Here is a 25,662-nt window from a genome sequence, read left to right as displayed (position 1 = left end):
CCAAAGCCCAAAATTTTTCCAAATTTGAGATTGGATATAGGTAGTAACAGTTCAGTGGTTAACTGAAGAAAGGTTTGGTTTTTAAAAGGGAATGCTGTTAAACAGATGGAGTTTCGAAGCAGGCACAACAGACTAAATTATGACTACTATAACAGAAATAATTACTTGATGTGAAATGTGAGAGCTCCTTAGGTAAAGGCCAATAACTGGAATTTTTAAACATAATATTGCTGGGCGTGGTGGTACACGCCTTTAATCCCAGGAGTTGGGAGGCAGAGGTAGGAGGATCACCATGTGTTCAAGGCCACCGTGAGACTATATAGTGAGTTCCAGGTCAGCCTGGGCTAGAGAAAAACCCTACCTTGAAAAACAAAACAAAAAAAAAAACCAAAAAAAATTTTAAATAAATAATACACACACATTGCCATTCATTTATCAAATATTTACAAGTACTTACCATGTATCAGGTGCTGAGTTAAGTGCTAGGTTCCATATCAGTGAGTAACACAGACATGGTCCTTGTACTTTATCATGAAGGGTATTTATGTTAGTACATCCTTGTCAGTAATGGGGTTCAACTTGGTTTATTTTTATTTTTTTTAATTTTTTTTTTTTAATTTTTATTAACATTTTCCATGATTATAAAATATATCCCATGGTAATTCCCTCCCTCTCTATATATTTTTTAAAGAATTGTTGCTAGTTTTTATTTATTTATTTATTTGAGAGTAACAGACAGAGAAAGTGGCAGAGAGAGAGAATGGGCACGCCAGGGTCTCCAGCCACTGCAAAGGAACTCCACACGCATGTGCCCCCTTGTGCATCTGACTTATTTGGGTCCTGGGGAATTGAGCCTTGAACCAGAGTCCTTAGGCTTCACAGGCAAGTGCTTAATCGCTAGGCCATCTCTCCAGCCCATCCCCACCTTTTATTTGGAGAGAGAGAAAAAGGCAGAGAGAGAGGGAGAGAGAGAATAGGTAGGCCAGGGCCTTTCAGCCCTTGAACCACCCCCTCCAGATGTGTGCACCCTTGTGTGAATGTGCAACATTGCATGCTTGCATCACTATGTGTTTGGCTACATGGGACCTGGGGAGATTCCAACATGAGTTCTTAGGCTTTGCAGACAAGTGCCTTAACCACTAAGTCATCCCTCCAGCAGCCCCCCCCCCAAGGTAGTGTCTCACTGTAGCACAGGCTGACCTGGAATTCACTATGGAGTCTCAGGGTGGCCTCGAACTCATGGCAATCCTCCAACCTCTTCCTCCCGAGTGCTGGGATTAAAGGCATGTGCCACCACACCTGGATTCAGCCCTTTCTTAATAATTGTATTTATTTATTTGCAAGGAGATAGAGAAGAGAATTATGAGAGAATGAAAATGGGCATGCCAGGGTCTCTTGCCACTGCAAATGAATTACAGATACATGCACCACTTCGTATATCTGGTTTTACATGGGTATTGGGGAATTGAACATGGGTCCTTTGGCTTTGCAGGCAGACATCTGAACCACTAAGCCATCCCTCCTGCCCTTGTTTTACTTTAAAAAAAAATTTATGCCAGGCGTGGTGGTGCATGCCTTTAATCCCAGCACTCAGGAGGTAGAGATAGGATTGCAGTGAGTTCGAGGACACCCTGAGACTCCATAGTAAATTTCAGGTTAGCCCAGGGAAGAGTGAGATCCTACCTTGAAAAACAAAACAAATTTTTATTTATTTATTTTTACTTATTTGAGAGAGATACAAAGAGAAAGAGGCAGACAGAGAGTGTGAATGGCTCCTGCCACTGCAGATGAACTCCTGATGCATGTATCTAGTTTTATGTGGGTGCTGGGAAATCAAATCTGGGCCCTCAAGCTTTTCAAGCAACAGCCTTTAACTGCTGAGCTGTCTCTCCAGCCTCTGTTTTCCTTTTTCCAGATATTTTTCGAGATAGATCTCACTCTAGCCCAGGATGACCTGGAATTCACTATGTAGTCTCAGGCTGGCCTCGAACTCAAGGCAATCCCCCTACCTCTGCCTTACAAGTACTGGTATTAAAGGTTTGTATCACCACGCCCAGCAAATATTTTTATTTATTTATTCGCAAGTAGAGAGCTAGAAGAAAGACGAGAGAGAGAGGTGGGGGGAGGAGAGAGAATGGGCACACCAGGACCTTCAGCCCTTTCATTCTCTCATAATTCTCTATCTCCTTGCAAATAAATAAATACAATTATTAAGAAAGGGCTGAATCCGGGTGTGGTGGCGCATGCCTTTAATCCCAGCACTCAGTCCTTCAGATGCATGCACCACTGTGCATCTAACTTTATGTGAGTACTGAGGAATTGAATGTAGGTCACTAGGCATTGAAGGCAAGGGTCTTAACATGTGAGCCATCTCTCCAACTCCCTATTTTACTTTTTATATTTTATTTTATTTAAAACATTTTATTTTTATTTATTTATTTGAGAGAGAGAGGGTGAGAGAAAATGGGCATGCTAGGGCCTTCCACTGCCGCCAAAGAACTCCAGATGTATGTGCTACTTGTTCATTTGGCTTATGTGGGTCCTGGGGAATTTTGGTTTTGCAGGCAAGCCTCTCAACCACTAAGCCATCTCTATGGAACTAAATTTTATTGCCTTTATTTATTTAAAGTTTTTCTAGTTAGGGTCTCACTCTAGCCCAGGATGACCTGGAATTCACTATGTAGTCTCAGGGTGGTCTTGATCCTCCTACCTCTGCCTCCTGAGTGCTGGGATTAAAAGCGGCACACACGGCATTTTATTGTCTTTTTAAAATAAAATGCTTGTACTTTTAGACCCCTCCCCTCCCCCACCTCTGCTGAGGGCCTTCTTTGGTGGAGTTATTGATCTGTTTTATTTATTTATTGGTTTGTTTGAGTGAGTGAAAAAGAGGCGGGGGGAGGGAGAGAATGGCGTTACCAGGGCTTCAGTTGCTGCAAATGAACTCCAGACGCATGTGCCTCCCTGTGCATCTGTGTGGGTCCTGGGCAATTAAACCTAGGTCATTTGCCTTTGCAGGCAAGCGTCTTAATTGCTAAGCCATCTCTCTAGCCTCTGTTTTACTTTTATTTGGATTTTTTTTTAATTCAGAAGTTCAATGTCAGTAATTATTTTTAAAATAATTTTTTACATTTAAAAATAAAGACAATGTTCCCATGATTTAATGTGATAATACATCTAAAATATATTCCCCTCCTACCTCCTGTCTTTTATTGTTTTAAAGAAATCAATATGAGTTACAAGATTATGGATAAAACTGGCAGCTAACCTACTTTTATAGATAATTGCCTGAGTAATAGTGTCTCTATTCCATCCACTGTATCTCATGTAATCAAGATGCATGTGAATTTCAAAATAGATCTAGTGAAAATTTATAATGACAAGATTAAGACAGATTCTGCATAAAGCCTGGTATACAAGAAAAACCTGTCTCGAGTCCTTTGTAATTCTATTGCCATTTCATTGAGTCATTCTATAATTATGAATGTTTTACTATTTGTTCTAGAGTCAGAAGAGAGCAAAAAAACAGTTTATGATTTTTGCCTACTTTTTTTTTTTTTTTTTTGGTTTTTCGAGGTAGGGTCTCACTATGGCCCAGGCTGACCTGGAATTCACTATGTAGTCTCAGGGTGGCCTCGAACTCACTACCTCTGCCTCCTGAGTGCTGGGATTAAAGGCGTGTGCCACCACGCCCGGCAACCTACTTTTTTTTAAATCTCTGTTCCAGGCCAGAGATTCTTTTTTTTTTTTTAATTTTTTTTGTTACTTTATTTATTTGAGAGCGACAGAGAGAGAGAACGGGCGTGCCAGGGCCTCCAGCCATTGCAAATAAACTCCAGACGCATGCACCCCCTTATGCATCTGGCTAACGTGGGTCCTGGGGAATTGCCTCGAACCGGGGTCCTTAGGCTTCACAGGCAAGTGCTTAACCGCTAAGTCATCTCTCCAGCCCTGCCTACTTATTTCCAGTATACTGTGTAAGTTTGTTTTACAAAAGTGATACAATTCAGGGCTGCTGAGATGGCTCAGTGGTTAAAGACACTTACTTGCAAAGCCTGCCAGCTTGTGTTCAATTATCAAGCATCCACATGCAGCCATACCAAAAGTGGCTCAAGCATCTGGTGTTCATTTGCAGTAGCAAGAAATACTGGCATGTGTGGTCACACACACATAAATAAATGTTTTAAATGTTTAAAGTAATATTTTTAAAAATAATGCAATTCCAAGATGGATTTATTTATTTATTTATTCATTTGCAATCAGAGAGAGAGAAGAGAGAGACAGAGGATGGATATGCCAGGGCCTCCAGCCACTATAAATGAACCCCCAATGTATGCATCATTTTGAGCATCTAGGTTTACATGGGTACTGGGGAATCAAACTCGACTTGTTAGGCTTTGCAGGCATGTGTCTTAACAACTGAGGCATTTCTCCTTTTTGTGGTAGGATCTCACTATCCCAGGCTAGTCTCGAACTCACATCAATCCTTCTACCTCAGCTTCCCAAGTGCTATGATTAAAGGCATGTACCATCATGCCCAGAATTTCAAGATATCTTTTAAAAATATGCAAGCTGTTGTAAAATAATTGAAATTTTTCTCTTAAATATGTCTATTTCTTGATTAAAATTTTTATCTATTTATTTGAGAGACAGAGAGAAAGAGGCAGACAGAAAATTTGCCACTGCCTATGAACCCCAGACACACGGTGCTACTTTGTGCATCTAGCTTTATGTGGGCACTGGGAAATCAAACCTGTGCCATCAGGCTTTGCTAACAAGCAAGTGCCTTTAACTGTGGAGCCATCTCTCTAACTTGAAGACTATATTTTAAAGTGATCTGTGTTGAGTGTGTTGGTTCACTCTCCTAGTACCAATAATCAAAGACAGTTATATTGAAAGAGTTTTTGCCCATCAAAACATCAAGAAAGCCATGTGTGGTGGCACATACCTTTAATCCTAGCACAGGGGAGGCAGAGGTAGGAGGATCACCATGAGTTCAAGGCCAGCCTGAGACTACATAGCAAATTCCAGGTCAGCCTGGGCTTGAGTAACCTACTTCAGGAAAAAAAGAAAAAGGAAAAAAGTCAAGAAAAAAGCCCAGAGTGGTGGTATATGACTTCAATCTCAGCACTCAAGGGCTAAAGTGGGAGGATTGCTATGAGTTGGAGGCCAGTCTAGGTTACAGAGTAAGTTCCAGATCAGTGTAGGTGTGAGTGAGAGACCTGACTCAAAAGAGAGGGTAATGAAGGGAGGGACGGAAGGAAGAAGAAAGGAAGGAGAGAGAGAGAAGAAAGAAATGCGGGACAGGAGGCATAAGTCAATGTAAGAGTTTAATGTTGTGAGCCTGAAGGATATGTTAAAAGTTTCTGGTTTTTTGTTGTTGTTGTTTCAAGGTAGGGTTTGGCTCTAGCCCAGGCTGACCTGAAATTCATTATGTAATCTCAGGGTGGCTTCAAACTGACAGAGATCCTTCTACCTCTGCCTCCTGAGTGCTAGGACTAAAAGTGTGTGCCACCACACCCGGCCTAAAAGTTTTTTATTTTTTATTTTAATCATATTCCTAAGAGGTTCTTTGATTTACTTTTCTTTATGTTGGGCTCTTGAGTATGCCTAAATGAGATGGCAGTAGCCCCTGAGCCCTGTATCTTCTATCTTTCACCCTTGTGATATTGGTATACCATTGTTATTTTTTATTTATTCATTTTTTAAAGATTTATTTATTAGAGACAGAGAAAGGAGGAGGTGTGCCAGGGCCTCCAGCCACTGCAAATGAACTCCAGATGCATGCACCACCATGTGCATCTGGCTTACATGGGACCTGAAGAATCAAACGTGGGTCCTTAGGCATCATAGGCATGTGCCTTAACCATTATATTTTTGTTTTTTTTTTGAAGTAGGGTCTCACTTTAGCCCAGGCTGATCTAGAATTCCCTGTGTAATCTCAAGGTAGCCTCAAACTCAAAGGCATGTGCCACCATACCCAGCCTAATACTAATCTTTTGCAGGTTCTAGTTTTATAGTTTTTCTGCTCACTAGCTTCTGTTTCATTCCTATACCAACACTGAGTGAATATCACCACTGTATTCTGCATTTTATAACACTGACAACTCTGTGTTAAAGATTGCCTCACTGGTGGGCAGTGTGACTAGAAAGGAAAGTGTTTTTAAATATTAAACATGGAAGGTATTTTAGATCTCTCCAAAATCTCAAATGCATTTGCTTGACCTCTTTCCTGAGTTCTTTATTTCATGCTACTTTTTTGGATATTTCCACTTGGGTATTTTTGCTATCATTTCAGACTCAACTAAGCTTGTGATCTTCCTTCCAGAATTGACACTGTGTCTGATTTTCTTCTTCATACTAATAGTAACTAACATCTTTTACCTCATAACATCAGCTTGATCATCTTTGGTTTCCATCCTGACTGCTCTCTGCTGTGTCCCGGGGGACTTTTCTATGGTCTTCCACAGTCTCTTAAGTCCTTTACTTCCTTCCAACTTTATTTCCTTTGTCCCCGAAGAATCATCTTTATTCTGTCTTTGATTTTGACTGCCAGTAATATTGAATGAGAAATTTTTTTTATTTTTTTTATTTTTTATTTTTTTTAATGTTTTTATTAGCATTTTCCATGATTATTAAAAAAATCCCATGGTAATTCCCTCCCTCCCCACCCCCCACGCTTTCCGCTTTGAAATTCCATTCTCCATCATATTACCTCCCCATCACAATCATTGTACTTACATATATACAATATCAACCTATTAAGTACCCTCCTCCCTTCCTTTCTCTTCCCTTTATGTCTCCTTTTTAACTTACTGGCCTCTGCTATTAAGTATTTTCATTCTCACGCAGAAGCCCAATCATCTGTAGCTAGTATCCACATATGAGAGAGAACATGTGGCGCTTGGCTTTCTGGGCCTGGGTTACCTCACTTAGTATAATCCTTTCCAGGTCCATCCATTTTTCTGCAAATTTCATAACTTCATTTTTCTTTACTGCTGAGTAGAACTCCATTGTATAAATGTACCACATCTTCATTATCCACTCATCAGTTGAAGGACATCTAGGCTGGTTCCATTTCCCAGCTATTATAAATTGAGCAGCAATAAACATGGTTGAGCACGTACTTCTAAGGAAATGAGATGAGTCCTTTGGATATATGCCTAGGAGTGCTATAGCTGGGTCATATGGTAGATCAATCTCTAGCTGTTTTAGGAACCTCCACACTGTTTTCCACAATGGCTGGACCAGATTGCATTCCCACCAGCAGTGTAGAAGGGTTCCTTTTTTTCCACATCCCCGCCAACATTTATGATCAATTGTTTTCATGATGGTGGCCAATCTGACAGGAGTGAGATGGAATCTCAATGTAGTTTTTTTTTTTTTAATTTTTATTAACATTTTCCATGATTATAAAATATATCCCATGGTAATTCCCTCCCTCCCCACCCCCACACTTTCCCATTTGAAATTCCATTCTCCATCATATTACCTCCCCATCACAATCATTGTAATTACATATATACAATATCAACCTATTAAGTATCCTCCTCCCTTCCTTTCTTCAATGTAGGTTTAATCTGCATTTCCCTGATGACTAGTGACATAGAACATTTTTTTTTAGATGCTTATATGCCTTGAATGAGAAAATTTAAACACTATATCTTTTAGTAAATATTTTCTAAATAGTAACTGTAACTCCTGTTCATTTTAGCAGGCTAAGGAAGGAGGGAGAGAGACCAGGGGGCCATATGGAAGAGGTCCATGTAAGATAGGCAGTCCTCTTTGGGTACTTGGTAGCTATAAAATTGAGCAAAGGAGATGGGCGTGGTAGCTCACGTCTTTAATCTCAGCACTCCAGAGTCAGAGGTAGGAGGATTGCCCTGAGTTTGAGACCATCCTGAGACTACATAGTGAGTTCCAGGTTAACCTGAGCTAGAGTGAGACCCTACCTCCTCAAGAAACCAAAAAAAAAAAAAAAAAAACCAACAAACCTGAGGGAAGGATTTTATCATCATATCATTTTAAATAATTTATTCTTCTACTCTTTTTTTTTTTTTTTTTTTGAGATAGAGTTTCATTCTAATCAGGCTGACCTGGAATTCACTATGCAGTCTCAGGGTGGCCTCAAATTCACAGTGATCCTCCTACCTCTGCCTCCCAATTGCTGGGATTAAAGGCGTGCGCCACCACACCCAGCAGCTGCTGCACTTAGTTTTTAGTAATCTTCTGGTTCATTTTGGACTTGAGACATTGCATTTAGGAATACTGTCGTCAGAGCCACAAGGCTCGGAAAGCTTTGTTTTATGTTCCTTTGTGGAGTATTCAGAAATTCAGAACAGTATCATCTTCTGTTTAGGAAACTTCCATCTTTCATTCCAGACTTTATGCCTAAGTCCAAAAAAATTCAACTCAGTTTAGGGGATGTTGTCATTATAGAGAAAATCTGAAGCTCCATAATATGAATAATTAAATGAATTGTGCTTCTTTTATAAAAATTTTGTAAAATAATATTTTTTCTTAATCTTCATAGAAAATGTACCAGAGGAACTTCGAGAACCATTTTACACAGATCAGTATGACCAAGAACACATCAAGCCACCTGTTGTCAATTTGCTTCTGTCGGCTGAACTGTACTGTCGGGCAGGGAGTCTCATCCTTAAGAGCGATGCTGCAAAACCACTTTTGGGCCATGATGCTGTCATCCAGGCTTTAGCACAGAAAGGTCTTTATGTCACTGACCAGGAAAAGTTGGTCACTGAACGAGATCTCCACAAGAAACCCATACAGATGGTGAGTCTTTATATAACCAAGATTTTTTTGTTGTTGTTTTTCAAGGTAGGGTTTCATGGTCAGGCTGACCTGGAGTTAACTATGTAGTCCTAGGGTGGCCTAAAACTCAAGGTGATCCTCCTACCTCTACCTCCCAAGTGCTGGAATTAAAGGCGTGCACCACCACACCTAGCTCAAGATTATTTTAATTTCAAAATGTAAACTATTGTTTGTCAGTTGTCCTGCAAAACAAGAGTATATGTTTGAAATGTGCACATCATCTCTGCCTAGAGTTTTTTTTTAATATTTTATTTTTTTTTAATTTCATGTTTATTATTTTTTCTTTTCACAATTTCTATTAACATTTTCCATGATTATAAAAATTATCCCATGGTAATACCCCCCCTGCACTTTCCCCTTTGAAATTCCATTTTCCATCGTATTACCTCCCCATCTCAATCATTGTACTTACATTTATACAATACCAACCTATTAAGTACCCTCCTCCCTTCCTTTCTCTTCCCTTTATATCTACTTTTTAACTTACTGTCCTCTGCTACTAAGTATTTTCCTTCTCACGCAGAAGCCCAATCATTTGTAGCTAGGATCCACATATGAGGGAGAACATGCTCTGCCTAGAGTTTTAAAACCATTATTATATAACCTGTTTCTAAGTGAAGGAAGATTTTTCACAAACTATTTTGGAATATTTGGTGCCATCTAATATCTAGAAGAAACAAATTATGTAGTTTCCAACTATTGTGATATAATTTTTTTTTTTTTTTTTTTTGAGGTAGGGTCTCACTCTGATCCAGGCTGACCTGGAATTAACTATGTAGTCTCAGGGTGGCCTCAAACTCACAGCAATCCTTGTACCTCTGCCTCCCAAGTGCTGGAATTAAAGGTGTGCACCACCATGCCTGGCAATATTTCATATTTTATTTTAAATTTATTTTTGTGGCGGGAGTGGAGAGTGGGCATACCAGGACCTCTATCCATTGCAAATGAATACCAGCATCATAAGCATCTATATTATATGGGTTTTGAGAAATTGAACTTGGGTCCTTATTTATGCTTCAGAGGCAAGTACCTTAACTGCTAATTCATCTCTCCAGACCCATGGAATTTAAATTTTTAAAGAGCAGTGAGGATTCTCCTCTATCTAGTTAGAAAGCACACTGCTAACTTTGTGACTTGGTGTTTGGTGGTTAGTAGCTGCTTTTTCAGATAGAGATATGTTTTGGATAACCTAGATGGCCTTAAAGTAGGTTATCTATTTAGGTTATCTATTTTAGATCCTCTTTAACAAGAATGAAACATACAACATATTTTTAATTTTTTTCTTGCACAGTTTATGTGCAAAGGTACATTATGAAGGTAGTTGAGAATGAATTTAAAAATGAGTTTGGTAGACTGCTAATTACATTACTGAGGTTTCATTCACACTGTTGATCCTGCTGATAACTTTGAATGCCCTTATGCCTTTAAATAATATTTAAAAATTAATTTAAATGATACATAATTTCCCTGTTTTTCTGGATCTACCCTCTAATTGTTGTTTGTTAGAACTTCAGACTAGACTACATGACCTTAACCCTTTGCAGTACGTATCACACTTACCTGTATTTTTTTGGGGGGGGTCAAGATTTAAGGTTTTTCAGTTGCCTTTTGGGTAAAGCAAAGTGTAAGTTCAGGTAGAAACAATCATTGTCTAAAGTACCTTGTATGTATGTGAAATATTTCTATTATTTAAATTTATTTTAATTTTTTTACGAGGTAGGGTCTCACTCTGGTCCAGGCTGACCTGGAATTAACTGTGTAGTCTCAGTGTGGCTCGAACTCACAGTGATCCTCCTACCTCTGCCTCCTGAGTGCTGGGATTAAAGGCGTGCACCACCACGCCTGACTTATTATTTAAATTTTTAAAGAGATGTGAATATTAGCTTTAGCCTCTAAATAAATAGGAAATGAAAAAAAAAATTGAAGTATTCTGTAAATGGTGAATTCAGGTATCCTAGAAATGGCCAGCAGCTGGACACGGTGGCACATGCTATTAATCCCATCACTTGGGAGGCAGAGGTAGGAGGATTGCCGTGAGTTCCAGGTCAGCCTGAGCTAGAGAGAGACCCTACCTCAGAAAACCAAAATAAATTAATTAATAAAATAAAATAATATTTAAAAAGAAAAAGTATGACAAAGAAAACTTTGATTAATCAGTAGATCTTGTTATTAATCTTGGGGTCGAAATGGATAGGCATACTTTTTTTTGTTTAATTTTTTTTGGTGTATTTTTATTAATTTATTTGAGAGTTACAGACAGAGAAAGAGGCAGAGAGAAAGAGAGAATGGGCGTGCCAGGGCTTCCAGCCACTGCAGACGAATTCCAGATGCGGGCGCCCTTGTGCATCTGGCTAACGTGGGTCCTGGGGAATCGAGCCTCGAACTGGGGTCCTTAGGCTTTGCAGGCAAGCACTTAACCGCTATGCCATCTCTCCAGCCCAGGCATACTTTTAATAAATGAAAAATCATGTTAAAGAACATTTTCCTATTTAAAAAAATTTAACTTATTTATTTGTAAGCAGAGAGGTAGAGAGAAGAGAGATAAAGAAAATTGGTACACCAGGGCCTCCAGTCACTGCAAACAAACTCTAGATGCATGCACCAATCTCTACATCTGGCTTTACATGGGTACTGGGGAATCAACTCTGGTCATCAGGCTCTGCAGGCAAGCACCTTAACCACTGAGCAGAGTGTATTTTTAACATTTTATTTATTTATTTATTTATTATTATCATTTATTTATTTTGGGTGGGATTAAGGTGGGGTTTCACTCTGGCCCAGTCTGATCTGGGATTCACTATATAGTCTCAGAGTGGCCTTGAACTCACAGCAAACCTCCTACCTCTGCCTCCTAAATTCTGGGATTACAGGTGTGCGCCACCATGCCCAGCTTTAATATTTTAATTTTTTTTATTTATTTTTTGAGAGAGAGAGAAAGAGAATGGGTATGCCAGGGCATTCAGCCACTGCAAACGAACTCCACCTTGTGCATCTGGCTTATGTGGATCCTAGGGAATCGAACCGATGTCCTTTGGCTTTGTAGGTAAGCACCTTAACTGCTAAGCCATCTTGTCCAGCCCCAGAGTATACTTCTAATATGCTGCTTTAATTTTTTTTTTTTTTTTTTTACAATATTGCACCAAATCTTAAGACACAGGACACTGGACATTAAGAAAGAGGCCCACCCCAGTCTTTGGGATCTGGTGCAGTTACTCTTCTTCCTGTGTGTACTCTGCTAGCACTATTACAAAAACCAAGATAGGCTCCTAATTTTTGTAATTTTAGCACAGTGCTTATACAAGAAGGATAATTTTTTTTTGTTTGTTTTGTTTTGTTTTTCGAGGTAGGGTCTCGCTCTGGTCCAGGCTGACCTGGAATTCACTGTGTAGTCTCAGGGTGGCCTCGAACTCACTACCTCTGCCTTCCGAGTGCTGGAATTAAAGGCGTGCGCCACTACGCCCGGCAAATTTTTTTTCTTAATTTAATTTTATGTATTTATCTGAGGGGGGGGGGCGGGAGGGAGAGAGGGAGGGAGAGAGGCTGAAAGGGAAAGAGAGAGAGAATGGGTACCCCAAGGCCATCAGCCATTGCAGAGGAACTCTAGATGCATGTGCCACTTTATGCATCTGGCTTATGTGGGTACTGGGAAATTGAATCTGGGTCCTTTGGCTTTTCAGGCAAGTGCCTTAACCACTAAGCCATCTCTACAGCCCAATATGCTTCCCCCCAGGTAGGGTCTCACTCTAGGCCAGAATGACCTGGAATTCTCTGTGTAGTCTCAGATGGCCTCAAACACACAGTGATCCTCCTACCTCTGCCTCCTGAGTGCTAGGATAAAGGCGTGCACCACTACACCCAGCTCCAGTATGCTTTCAAATACTTTTAAAGGCAAACTTTGAGCTTTTAAAATGTTGTAGACAATAATTGATTTTAAGTAAGAATTAGGTTTTAAAATGTCTTCTATAAAAATATTACCAGCAAAATATTTTCAACTACTGTTTTAAAGCTGATCATGTTTATAATTTATATATATGTATATGTATATGTATATGTATATGTATATGTATATGTATAAAAAATATTGCTAGAAGGAACTGTAATCATCACCTTCTTAATGAAAACTATGAATATCTGAATAGAGGACAGATAGAAACAATGTCCTGCCAGTCCTTGATACTCAGCCTTGGTTTCTGTTTTGTTTTGTTTTGTTTTGTTTTGTTTTTTTTATCAAGGTAGGGTCTCACCCTAGCTCACGCTGACCTGGAATTCACTCTGTAGTCTCAGGGTGGCCTCCCAAGTGCTGGGATTAAAGGCATGCGCCACCACAGCCTGGCTTCAGCCTTGGTTTCTGGATCAGTACATTCTACCTTCCTCACATTCAAGCTCCTTGAGAAAAAAAAAATTGTGTCTGTACTAAACAAAGTTTTTTCCTTCATTTTTAAACAAAAGAGTGGGGTTTCTCAGAGTTCCTCTTAGCATCTTACTTATTTGTCCTAAGGAAGAAAGAATGAGAAAGAGACAATTGGTCTTTCCTTCTGAAGGTAAAAGTCTTGGGCTTGGCAGAGAAGAGGCTGTGACTCAGTACTGGTTTGCAATGTTTCTGTTCTTATGAACATGTCATACCTACAGGAAGCTTGGGAAGATGGACTGTGTTTTGGAGTCTGTTCTTACCAGCATTTCTTTCTCCTTACCAGAGTATAAAAGATGGCATGAGTGCTGGGTATAGAGCTTATTTGGTAGAGAGCTTGCCTATCATGCATGACGCCCTGCGTTTGAATCCCCAGTACTGCATTAGTTGGGCATAATGGTGCATACCTATAATCCCAACACTAGGCAGGTAGCGTCACTAAAATCAGAAGTTGAAGGTCATCCTCAGCTATATAGTTGAAGTCAGCCTAAGCTACATCAAATCCTGTCTCAAAAGAAAGAATCAGGGCTGGGGGCATGGTGGTGCACACCTTTAACCCCAGCACTCGGGAGGCAGAGGTAGGAGGATCACCATCAGTTCAAGGCCACCCTGAGACTACATAGTGAATTTCAGGTCAGCTGGGTTCTCTACCTCATTAAACCAAAATTAGGGCTGGAGAGATGGCTTAGCAGTTAAGTGCTTGCCTGTGAAGCCTAAGGACCCCAGTTTGAGGCTTGATTCCCCAGGACCCACGTTAGCCAGATGCACGAGGGCACGTGTGTCTGGAGTTTGTTTGCTGTGGTTGGAGGCCCTGGCGTGCCCATTCTCTCTATCTGCCTCTTTCTCTCTGTCTGTCACTCTCAAATAAATAAATTAAATTCAACCAAAAAAAAAAAAAAGTTAGCCGGGCATAGTGGTGCATACTTTTAATCCCAGCACTCAGGAGGCAGAGGTAGGAGGATCGCCAAGAGTTCGAGGCCACCTTGAGACTACATAGCGAATTCCAGGTCGGCCTGGCAAAGCTTGAGCACTCAAGCCCAAAGACCCGTCATATAAGAGATCAGAGAAAAGCTAGGTGTGGTGGCACACTCCTTTGATCCCAGCACTTAGGAGATAGAGGTAGGATTGCCATGAGTTCAAGGCCAGACTGAGACTACATAGTGAATTCCAGGTCAGCCTGGGGTAGAGCAAGAACCTGCCTGGAAAAAAAGAGATCAGATCAGAGAGCATTAAGAGTTAATAAAGGGCTCAGAGCTTAAAGAGAGATCATACATGTAACAAAGAAAGAAAGCACCCCAGACAAGGCAGGACAGTGTTGGGGTAAGAAGAAATCCCTGCTTCCTGGGAGAGTGTGGACCGAGAGGAGGGAGGGCAGGAAGCAAAGACCAGAAAAGTGAAGAGAGCTAAGAGCTTTTCCTTGCTTTTTCAAGGTAGGGTTTGCCTCTAGCCCAGGCTGACCAGGAATTCACTGTGTAGTCTCAGGGTGGCCTTGAACTCTCAGCAATTCTCCTACCTCTGCCTCCTGAGTGCTGGGATTAAAGAGGTACACTGGGTGCCCAGCTTTGTTTTTTGTTTTTTCTTTTTTTCTTTTCTCTCTTTTTTTAGATAAACTCCTGCTGTGTTGCTCAGATAGGCTGGTTTTGAACTTCTGATCCCAGGGGTTCTTTGGTCTCTGTCTGTTGTTATTAAGCTCTTAATTGTCTCTGTATAAACCTGGTAAAGCTAGTTTACAGTGGGATATCATGACCTTCCTTTTCTCTTGTTCATACATAATACTTGTGAATTGAAACCTGTTTGGGTGGTAGGAAATTAGGGAATAGCCATGATGTTGTCATGACATGTGCTACAGTTTCTTTCCTGATAAAGGTAGCATAGTCTGGCACATTTTGCAGACACACCCAGCTGAAAGAAATTTGTGACAGACTTCCTTTCAGGCAGGTTTTTTCCTTGTGTGTGTGGCATGTGCACGTATCTATGCTCTTGCAGCGCCCATGTGCTTGCCTGAGCAGAATGCCAGGTCTCCTACTCCATCACTGTTCATCTGTTCTTATTTGAGCTGGAGTCTCTTCCTGATCCTGGAACTTCCCACTTTTTTCATGAGCCCCCAGAAATTCTCTGGACTCTGCTCCCCTACAGTACTACAGTTACAGACACTAGGTCATTCTTAGTTGTTTATATGAGTCATGAGGATCAAACTCAAGTGGTCTTCAAGCTCCTCTGGCCCTAATGGCCTTCATGCTTGTGCAGGAAGTGCTCTTTACCACAATCATCACTGAGCAATCTTTCTATCCCCAGGCAGTTCTTCATGTGTTAAGTGGAGCTTTTATTTTATGTTTTCTGCTGCTGCTTTTTTTTTTTTTTTGAGGTATGGTTTTGCTCTAGCCCAGGCTGACCTAGAATTCACTATATAGTCTGGGTGGCCTTGAACTCAAGACAGTCCTACCTCTGCTTCCCAAGTGCTGGGATTAAAGGCATGCATCATCATGCCTGCCTTTTTTTTTTTTTTCTTTTTTTCCGAGGTAGGGTCTCACTCTAGCCCAGGCTGCAATTCACTATGTAGTCTCTGAGTAGTCTTGAACTCAACAGCGATCCTCCTACGCCTCTTGGGATTAAAGGCACGTGCCACCTTGCCCGGCTAATTTTGTGTTTTTTGTTTGTTTTGTTTTGATGTAGGATCTCAAGCTAGCCCAGGCTGACCTGGAATTCACTCTGTAGTCTGAGGGTGGCCTCAAACTCACAGCCATCCTCCTCCTTCTGCCTCCCGAGTACTGGTGCCACCATGCCTGGCTTTTTTTTTTTTTTTAATTATTTATTTATTTATTTATTTGAGAGCGACAGACACAGAGAGAAAGACAGATAGAGGGAGAGAGAGAGAATGGGCGCACCAGGGCTTCCAGCCTCTGCAAACGAACTCCAGACGCGTGCGCCCCCTTGTGCATCTGGCTAACGTGGGACCTGGGGAAACGAGCCTCGAACCGGGGTCCTTAGGCCTCACAGGCAAGCGCTTAACTGCTAAGCCATCTCTCCAGCCCTTTTTTTTTTTTTTTTAAGGTAGGGTTTTTCTCTAGCCAAGCCAACCTGGAATTCACTATATAGTCTCAGGGCGGCCTTGATCTCATTGGTGATTCTCCTTCTACTGTCTCCCAAGGACTGGGATTAAAAGTGTGCACCACCACCACACCCAGCTTAAATGGAGCTTTTGCTGGTGGTTATTCTTATAGAATAAATAAAATACATTTCAGTGTATTTTTTGTAACATTTAAAAATTTAAGATCTGAAGCACAATTTTTTAGCTCAGAACCAAATATGCTTGGAAAATTTTCAGATCTGGTCAACTATAAAACACAAACGTTCTTAGAAAAGCACTGGTTAAAATACCCTGGGAATGTCATTTTTGCGTGAAAGAACATGGCTGTTTTTTACGTGGTGGGCATATGATGTAGCAATTATGCTGAGTGGTAGTGGACAAGCAGTTGCCATGCATATACTATCATAAAAATAAAAATAAAAATAAATTTTACCCCATTTACTATGAGTGGGACATTTGCAAAACACATTTTTCACTTAAACTTGATTTGTTGAATCAATTTTAGTGGTTTTTTTTGTAAAGTCCATGTTTCATGGTCTTAATGGTTATTTTTCCTATTTACATCTCTTTGTGTCTCATTAACTATTAGTTCCTTAAGGTATTAACTGATGTAAATATTTGGGGAAAATATTAAATGATTAAAATGAAAATTAAAGTTCTTTTCTTGTTTTTTGTTTGTTTGTTTTTCTGGGGTAGGGTCTCACTCTAGCCCAGGCTGACCTGGAATTCACTATAGAGTCTCAGGGTGGCCTCGAACTCATAGCAATCCTCCTACCTCTGCCTCCCGAGTACTGGGATTAAAGGCATGTGCCACGCTACAACAAACATGCACATACAAACATTTATTCTACACAGTAAAGATGAACCCACATTTTACATATGAAAAACATGGGGCAGTAAAAGCAGTTGATTTAATCTGGTCTGAGTTTATCTGTTTAAATTTTTTATTTGCACATGTTTGTGTATGTGTTCTTATGTCATAGCATGTGGGTGGAGGTCAGAGGACAACTTTGAGGCGTCCATGCTGTTCTTCCACTCTCTTTGATGCAGAGCGTTTTGCCGTTGCAAATGAATGCCAGATTTGCTGGCTCTGCCTCCTATTGCTGTGGGTGCATTGGGATCACAGGTACATTGATCACTTTGTGTCTAGTTTGGCAGATTGAACTCATTGGCAAACTTTGCAAACAAGTACCCTTAAATGCTGAGCCATCTCCCCAGACTCAGAGCTTTCTTTTTAAAAATCAACTTTATGAAGGCATTATTTGCATAAAATAAAATATGTCCATTTAAAGTAACTTGAGTTCAGGAGTTAGGAGTGTAGTTCAGTGATAGGCCATTTGCCTAGCATGTATGAGGCTTGACCTCAGCATTGCTAGCAAATTTTCAGTAAAATAGAAAGATGAGTTTGGACAATATACATACTCAGGAAAGTAATATGTGGGGTCCATTTCATTGCTGAATATTACTACATTGTGTGAATACCATAGTTTATTCACTTGTGGTTTGAATATAAAATGTCTCCCTTAGGCTCATGTGTTTGAATACTCAGTCCTCACCTGGTACTGCCATTGGGGAAGGTTGTGGAACCTTTAGGAAATAAATCCTTACTGGAGGATATGGGTCACTGGGGGCAGGCCTTTAGCATTTTCAGTCTGTCCCCCTTCTTTATCCTCTGTTTCCTGGCTATGGGTGCAATGTGACCACTTGGCCTCCTCCTGCTGTGCCTTCCCTGCCATATAGACTATATCCCTGCATAGTGTAAGCCAGAATAACCCCTTTTCTTAAATTGCTTCCTGTCAGGTATGTGGTCACAGCATTGATGAAGTAATTAACAGAGAAAATTGGTGATGGGTTAGTCATAGTGGTGCATGCCTTTAATCCCAGCATTTGGGAGGCTGAGGTAGGAGGATCGCTGAGTTTGAAACCAGCCTGGGACTACAGAGTGAGTGCCGGGTCAGCCTGGACTAAAGTGAGACACTACTTCAAAACAAACAAACAAACAAAAATTGGGGATAAACCTGACTGTGTGACAGGCTTATAGACCTTTGGAGCTAGTTTGTGGGAGGAATGTGGAAGAGTTTGGAACTTCAGGCTAGAGAAACACTACAGTGTTGTAAGCAGAGCTTATATAGCCTTTTGGAGGGGATTTGGAAAACCAGGAGACCGAGAAAAGGTGGACTGTGTGTGCTGGGCTCATAAGTTTCCACATGGAAACAAGGACTCTGAAAACTGGGCTAGAGGCAGTTCATGTGATATTCTGGCAAAACAAACAAACAAACAAAAAAACTGACTGCAGTCTGCCAGTGTCCTGAGTACTTGAATTTAAAGGTAATGGGCTAATGTAATCCCCTGAAAAGTGTAAGCCAGAATAGACTCTTGCCCCTTTTATGTTGCTTCCTGTCAAGTACTTGGTCACAGCAATGAATAACTAATATCCCTGTTGATGGTCAGTGATGGTTTCAGTAAACCATCTATGTTGGGTCTACTGTAAAAGCATCTGAACATTTGTGCATAACAGCGGACTGGGATGAGGTTGGCACTGTGCAGGAAATTGAACCTGGGCCTGCAGGCTTTGCTGGCAAGTGCTTTTAACTGCTAAGCCATCTCCCCAGCTGCTTCTGCTGAATTTTGACAGGCAATGGGACAAGCCTTACAAAGAAAATAATAAAAACAAGAACTAGTAAAAACATAAATGCAGTTTGCATAATAGCTTTGGGTCATGAATCTAGGATCAAAGGTCACCAACTGAGTATAATTAAATGACCAAGGATCTATTTGGCCTGTCTTCTCATTTTATGCAATTGGACTTGTTTCCCTAAAGAAATTTGTCCAAATGCTATTTGTAGTATTAACTGTGACATAGGCAAGCTTTCTTATTTAGGCAGTAGGCAGTCTAGAGTGGTTTTTCCAATAAATAGTATCTCGTACTGTGGTGGAATGAAGAGAGTATTAAGAGAGGAGACTTCACCAGTACAGTTTAAACAAAATGTTACATTAGGGGTGCTGCAAAAGTTGACAAGTGCACTAAAGAGTCATTTGCTTCAGTTCCTGTGCTGTTGGCCACATTAGCTATTGGTGAGATTTTTTTTTTTTTTTAATTTTTATTAACATTTTCCATGATTATAAAATATATCCCATGGTAATTCCCTCCCTCCCCACCCCCACACTTTCCCGTTTGAAATTCCATTCTCAATCATATTACCTCCCCATTACAATCATTGTAATTACATATATACAATATCAACCTATTAAGTATCCTCCTCCCTTCCTTTCTCCACCCTTTATGTCTCCTTTTCAACTTACTGGCCTCTGCTACTAAGTATTTTCATTCTCACACAGAAGCCCAGTCATCTGTAGCTAGGATCTCCATATGAGGGAGAACATGTGGTGCTTGGCTTTCTGGGCCTGGGTTACCTGACTTAGTATAATACTTTCCAGGTCCATCCATTTTTCTGCAAATTTCATAACTTCATTTTTCTTTACCGCTGAGTAGAACTCCATTGTATAAATGTACCACATCTTCATTATCCACTCATCTGTTGAGGGACATCTAGGCTGGTTCCATTTCCCAGCTATTATAAATTGAGCAGCAATAAACATGGTTGAGCATGTACTTCTAAGGAAATGAGATGAGTCCTTTGGATATATGCCTAGGAGTGCTATAGCTGGGTCATATGGTAGATCAATCTCTAGCTGCTTTAGGAACCTCCACACTGTTTTCCACAATGGCTGGACCAGATTGCATTCCCACCAGCAGTGCAGAAGGGTTCCTTTTTTTCCACATCCCCGCCAACATTTATGATCATTTGTTTTCATGATGGTGGCCAATCTGACAGGAGTGAGATGGAATCTCAATGTAGTTTTAATCTGCATTTCCCTGATGACTAGTGACGTAGAACATTTTTTTAGGTGCTTATATGCCATTCGTATTTCTTCCTTTGAGAACTCTCTATTTAGCTCCTTAGCCCATTTTTTGATTGGCTTGTTTGATTCCTTATTATTTAACTTTTTGAGTTCTTTGTATATCCTAGATATTAATCCTCTATCAGATATATAGCTGGCGAAGATTTTTTCCCATTCTGTAGGTTGCCTCTTTGCTTTTTTCACTGTGTCCTTTGCGGTGCAAAATCTTTGTAATTTCATTAGGTCCCAGTGGTTAATCTGTGGTTTTATTGCCTGAGCAATTGGGGTTGTATTCAGAAAGTCTTTGCCAAGACCAATATGTTGAAGGGTTTCCCCTACTTTTTCCTCTAGCAGTTTCAAAGTTTCCGGTCTGATGTTAAGGTCTTTAATCCATTTGGACTTAATTCTTGTGCATGGCGAGAGAGAAGAATCTATTTTCATCCTTCTGCAGATATTTATCCAGTTTTCAAAACACCATTTGCTGAAGAGGCTGTCTCTTCTCCAATGAGTATTTTTGGCATTTTTATCGAATATCAGGTGGCTATAGCTACTTGGGCTTACATCTGGGTCCTCTATTCTGTTCCACTGATCTACATGTCTGTTTTTGTGCCAGTTATTGGTGAGATTTTAACGACACTGTCATCCTGCCAAGTAAAAGGTAGCATGAACAAGGAAAATTTAAGAGAAGAATCCTAGTATCAGAAGTCTTGTTTTTCCATTTTGAGAAAAGCTGTATTACAAGATGTCAGCTATTTGTCCAATTTACATTTAAACATTTTGGGTTATGGCACTGGGCAGTTTGAGGAGCTTTCTGTAGACTCATGTGTAATCTATACATGAAGCACAAGACTTGTCCCTTGATACTTCCATCAAGTTTTTTTTTTAACTGAGGCTTATAGGGCTTTCAGGAAAAAGCTTTTCCTGTTCCTTCTTGGAAATCTGCAGTCTTTTTTTTTTCTCAATTTTTAACATTTTCCATGATTATAAAAAATATCCCATGGTAATACCCTCCCTCCCCCCACTTTCCCCTTTGAAATTCTATTCTCTATCATATCTCCTCCCCATCTCAATCAGTCTCTCTTTTATTTTGATGTCATGATCTTTTCCTCCTCTTATGATGGTCTTGTGTAGGTAGTGTCAGGCATTATGAGGTCATGGATATCCAGGCCATTTTGTGTCTGGAGGGAGCATGTTGTAAGGAGTCCTATTCTTCCTTTGGCTCTTACATTCTTTCCGCCACCTCTTCCGCATTAGACCTTGAACCTTGGAAGGTGTGATCGAGATTTTACTCAGTACTCCAGTCACTTCTTTCCAGCACTATGATACCTTCTGAGTCATCCCAAGGTCACTGCCATCTGAAAAGAGAAGATTTTCTACCCAAAGTGAGAGTAACTTTAATATAAGGGTATGAATATTAAGAGAAGTGCTTACTGGGCAGTTTGATAAGCATAGTATATACATTTATCCAGACATCAGCAGATGTTACACCCCTAAGGCTCATGACTACCCCTGTTTTAAGTTTTCAGTATGAGGATTATATTCCCTCCCATGGAGCAGGCCTCCAGTCCAATTGGAAGGCAGTTAGTTTCCACCGTGACAGATGTGCCACTGTTGTACCTGTTGGCTCATTTGGCCTGGCTGGCCAATTATAAGGCTTGCAGTGTCCACTGTTGAGTATCTTCACTGGTGGTATCTCTCTCCCATTGAACTACATGTAGAATGGCTTCTTCCAGCTTTCTGTCAGCTGGTCTGCATGGAGCTCAGTTCCAGCAGGATTTTTCAGTGGCCTTGCAGCCCAAGTATGTGGAATCTTCAGTAATAGGGTCTGACCATCTATTCCTGGTGGGAAACCAAGGGCCTCAGCAATGGCCTATAATGTTTTGGGGCCATCCGGGACCTCCCTGGCCAACAACTCAGTGGAGGTATCCCATCACTGGCACTGAAAATTTTCTAATAACGATCTATGGCTCCTGAGTGTTCCATTGTCCAAAACCAGAGGATTCCATATGACTTATTTGTATCTTCTTAGATTTTGCAAATCTGCAGTCTTAATAATTTCCTTTTTTTGTTGTTGTTTGTTGTGGGGTTTTTTTTTTTTTTTTTTGGACTCAACAAATGGATGACTTTATTAAGAGAAGACCAGATATGTGCTTATCTCAAACCATCCAGGAGAACAAAGCACACAGACTTACTTATATGATACTTTGGTTTGAAAATTATTCATAACATCATTGTTAAACCTGATATTTGAAAGAAACGAATGGGGCAAAAGGTGTAAAATACAAACCTAGAAAACACAAGTTTGCATAGATGAATTAATATAGACATACAAGTGCCATTTAAGGAAGGCTTGAGCACTGGCAAGTACCCTAGTGACGTTAACCACCTCAGCCTCCCCAGACACATGAAAGTAATCAGCACCATGTTTCCCATCTTTCTTACCGAGGCTGTGGTCAGGAACAACTTGTGCTGTAAGAAGGTAAACTGAAAGACTGCTTCCATCAGCCTAGTTCCCATGGGTGCATACATATCCACCAGTGCCCAGCACCAGTCACATTAAGGCCTCCATCCACATAGTATCCCTCACAGTTTCACTTAATCTCTAGATAGACATGTGGTTTGAGGTGGCCTGTTTTCTGCCCTCAGACAAACTAACTCTGTCAAGCTTCTATTCAGCTCTATGAAATTGATATTTCATAGTGTCTGCCTCCCACTCCTTCCCCTGGGGCTTGGATATAAATTGATAAGCACCTAGGATATCTTATTTGTTACATAGAAATATCCACATTTCAAATATTAAATAGGTTTTTTCACTGAAGAAGTGCCTGAGCCCTGTGTCCTCTCACTCTCAAGAGATTACTTTTCCAAATTCTCAGACAAATGGAAAGTGTCACCCACATTTCCTGGTGAACTTGATTTATATAAGCAGATTCTTACCCTTTTTAATTCAGCACCTTTTTAAAATGTTTGCTGGGATAGACTTTTTAGAAGAAACCTGTGGAACATCATTTATATATGCTATTTTTCCATGGTACTTTCTCATATGTGCTTACCTAGTAAGACAGGTGAAAACTTAGTATTTCTGAGACAGGGTATTCGGTTTTCAGTTACAGAAAGGGATGCAGCTATAGCTTATAGGGATTTCAATAATGAATTCAACTAGAAGAACAAAAATTCAGATTCATCAAATTTTACAGCTAGAGTCTGTCTTAGAAATTATGGTATGAGACTCAGTGAAACAAAATGTGTACTGAGTATATAGTTTCCTATAACATACTCAACATCTTTTCTGTTCTTAGTTTTTGATACTTTATGAAGGAACATCCTCTTTTAACTCTTACCTTTATACTTAATCTCACCAGAAATAATAGGGATGATGGGACACTAAGTTAGAGAATTCATTCTGTCCTGATCTGAGATGCACACTAGGAAAAGTTACTCAAAAAAAGAGGAAAAGAAAATTTCAAACAAAACCTTTTCTAGTTGGCTATGAATACACAAAGGCATATTAAATCTATTAGAAATGTTAGTAGGCAGTGTTCAGATATATATAGAAGAAAATGGCTTTTAGGGCCAGGTATTTCTGTAAATCAACATGATTACTCACATGATCCTATTAGTTTGTGTTTTCAAATACAGCCTTTAAAACCTACTTTTCTTCTACCTTGTGTATCAAAGCAAAAAGGCTTCCTGGTTAATCTTCTAAAAGTAACAAAATAGAATATTCTTTTTTTTTTTAATTTTTTTTTTATATTTTTTTTTGTTCATATTTTATTTATTTATTTGAGAGCAACAGACACAGGGAGAAAGACAGATAGAGGGAGAGAGAGAGAGAATGGGCGTGCCAGGGCTTCCAGCCTCTGCAAACGAACTCCAGACGCATGCGCCCCCTTGTGCATCTGGCTAACATGGGACCTGGGGAACCGAGCCTCTAACTGGGGTCCTTAGGCTTCACAGGCAAGCGCTTAACCGCTAAGCCATCTCTCCAGCCCAAAATAGAATATTCTTTACATCAGCAAATTGCCAATTTCACGTAAATGTCTCCATTTTGTTTGGTTTTCTCCTGTTTTGGTCAATGGTAAATAAGCATTTCATAGACAAAGGTATTGGTAAATTCTTACAGATAATACGAAATACGAGTGTCTTCACCACACAACAGAACGTGTAAAAATATCTTAACAGTCACCATGAAAAGGAGAGAACTAAGCTCTCAGTTGTTCAGATATTGATAACTAAGTATGGAAAACCTGGCTAGGAAATTCTTTGCTTCTGCCAGTCGTTTTTTTGGTCATGCCTGCCTTGCAAGAAACAGTGATGATGTGCCAATCACAGCACAAGGAGAGGAAGTCCAAAGCCCCAACATGACCAGGATGCTTGAGGATCTTCTATGCATTGTATGCCAGTGGAAAGTTGACAGTCATCCACATGTGGAAGTGCACTAACATTGGCTGGAGTCCAACTAAATTAAGGCAAAACTGCTCTTTCACAGATATTCCTGGCATAAAATGCAGAGCTCATCAGCAAAGTGACTATGTATGGACGTCTTCCTGGTTTATACTTGCTTTCTTGGATTCTCTCAAACTGAACAGTAGCGCTAGTAACAGCTGTTACATGCCAGCAGCAGCAGCCGCCTCTGGTTCTTTTTGACAGACTCACATCTTCACCACCATGAATCTGGATGGCAAACTGTATTTTCATGCCTTGCCACTTTTCACTGTGTTCACTGCTTTTACTTTGTTATTTTATATAAACATGGAAGCATTTATTTGTTGCTCTTGCTGCTGTTGGAACACATGTAACTTAATTTCAGACCAACAGTGTGTTATACTGTAATCTTGTCATATAAACTGAGACTTACGGCGTTGGAAGATCTTGTATCTAAATTCTTGCTGTCTGGAGGCCAGGTCCCATTGACAGCAGCACTGCTGAGTGAGCACAATCATACGTGAAGGAGCCTATTTTAAGGCTACATGGCAAGTATGCTGTTTCCTTTGCCTAACAGTTTTGTTAAACCATTGCTTAGAACAGATCTTAGAAAAAAAGTCAGAAAGGAGACATAAAGGGAAGAGAAAGGAAGGGAGGAGGATACTTAATAGGTTGATATTGTATATATGTAATTACAATGATTGTAATGGGGAGGTAATATGATGGAGAATGGAATTTCAAATGGGAAAGTGTGGGGGTGGGGAGGGAGGGAATTACCATGGGATATATTTTATAATCATGGAAAATGTTAATAAAAATTAAAAATAAATAAATAAATAAAAATAAAATAAAATAAGTCAGATTACATATTCTGATTTGAAAATAATTTCATTCTAGTGTCCAAAAAAGGTGTTCATAATAATTATTTTGTTGCAAGACTGGATAATCAATCGCTTTGTTATAAAAGAACACGGAGGGCTGGAGAGATGGCTTAGCAGTTAAGCGCTTG

At 40.1% G+C, this 25,662-nt stretch overlaps 1 protein-coding gene and 1 non-coding gene across 6 annotated transcripts in view; one reads left to right on the top strand and one right to left on the bottom strand.

Moving 5' to 3' along the window:
* Camsap2 (calmodulin regulated spectrin associated protein family member 2) overlaps positions 1–25,662 on the top strand; it is a 128,800-nt gene that overhangs the window by 19,410 nt on the left and 83,728 nt on the right. For all 5 annotated transcript variants that reach the window (XM_045144418.1, XM_045144406.1, XM_004659540.2 and 2 more), the window contains exon 2: positions 8,531–8,790. In XM_045144418.1, coding sequence (XP_045000353.1) covers positions 8,531–8,790 — 260 coding nt within the window. The remainder of the gene's footprint in view (positions 1–8,530; positions 8,791–25,662) is intronic.
* On the bottom strand, positions 11,959–12,136 carry LOC123457966. The gene has a single exon (XR_006635310.1). It is a non-coding gene; the product is annotated as a small nucleolar RNA SNORA81 (small nucleolar RNA).

Source organism: Jaculus jaculus, chromosome 1 (assembly GCF_020740685.1).
Source record: "Jaculus jaculus isolate mJacJac1 chromosome 1, mJacJac1.mat.Y.cur, whole genome shotgun sequence".
Taxonomy (NCBI): domain Eukaryota; kingdom Metazoa; phylum Chordata; class Mammalia; order Rodentia; family Dipodidae; genus Jaculus; species Jaculus jaculus.
This window is presented reverse-complemented; position numbering and strand designations above follow the sequence as displayed.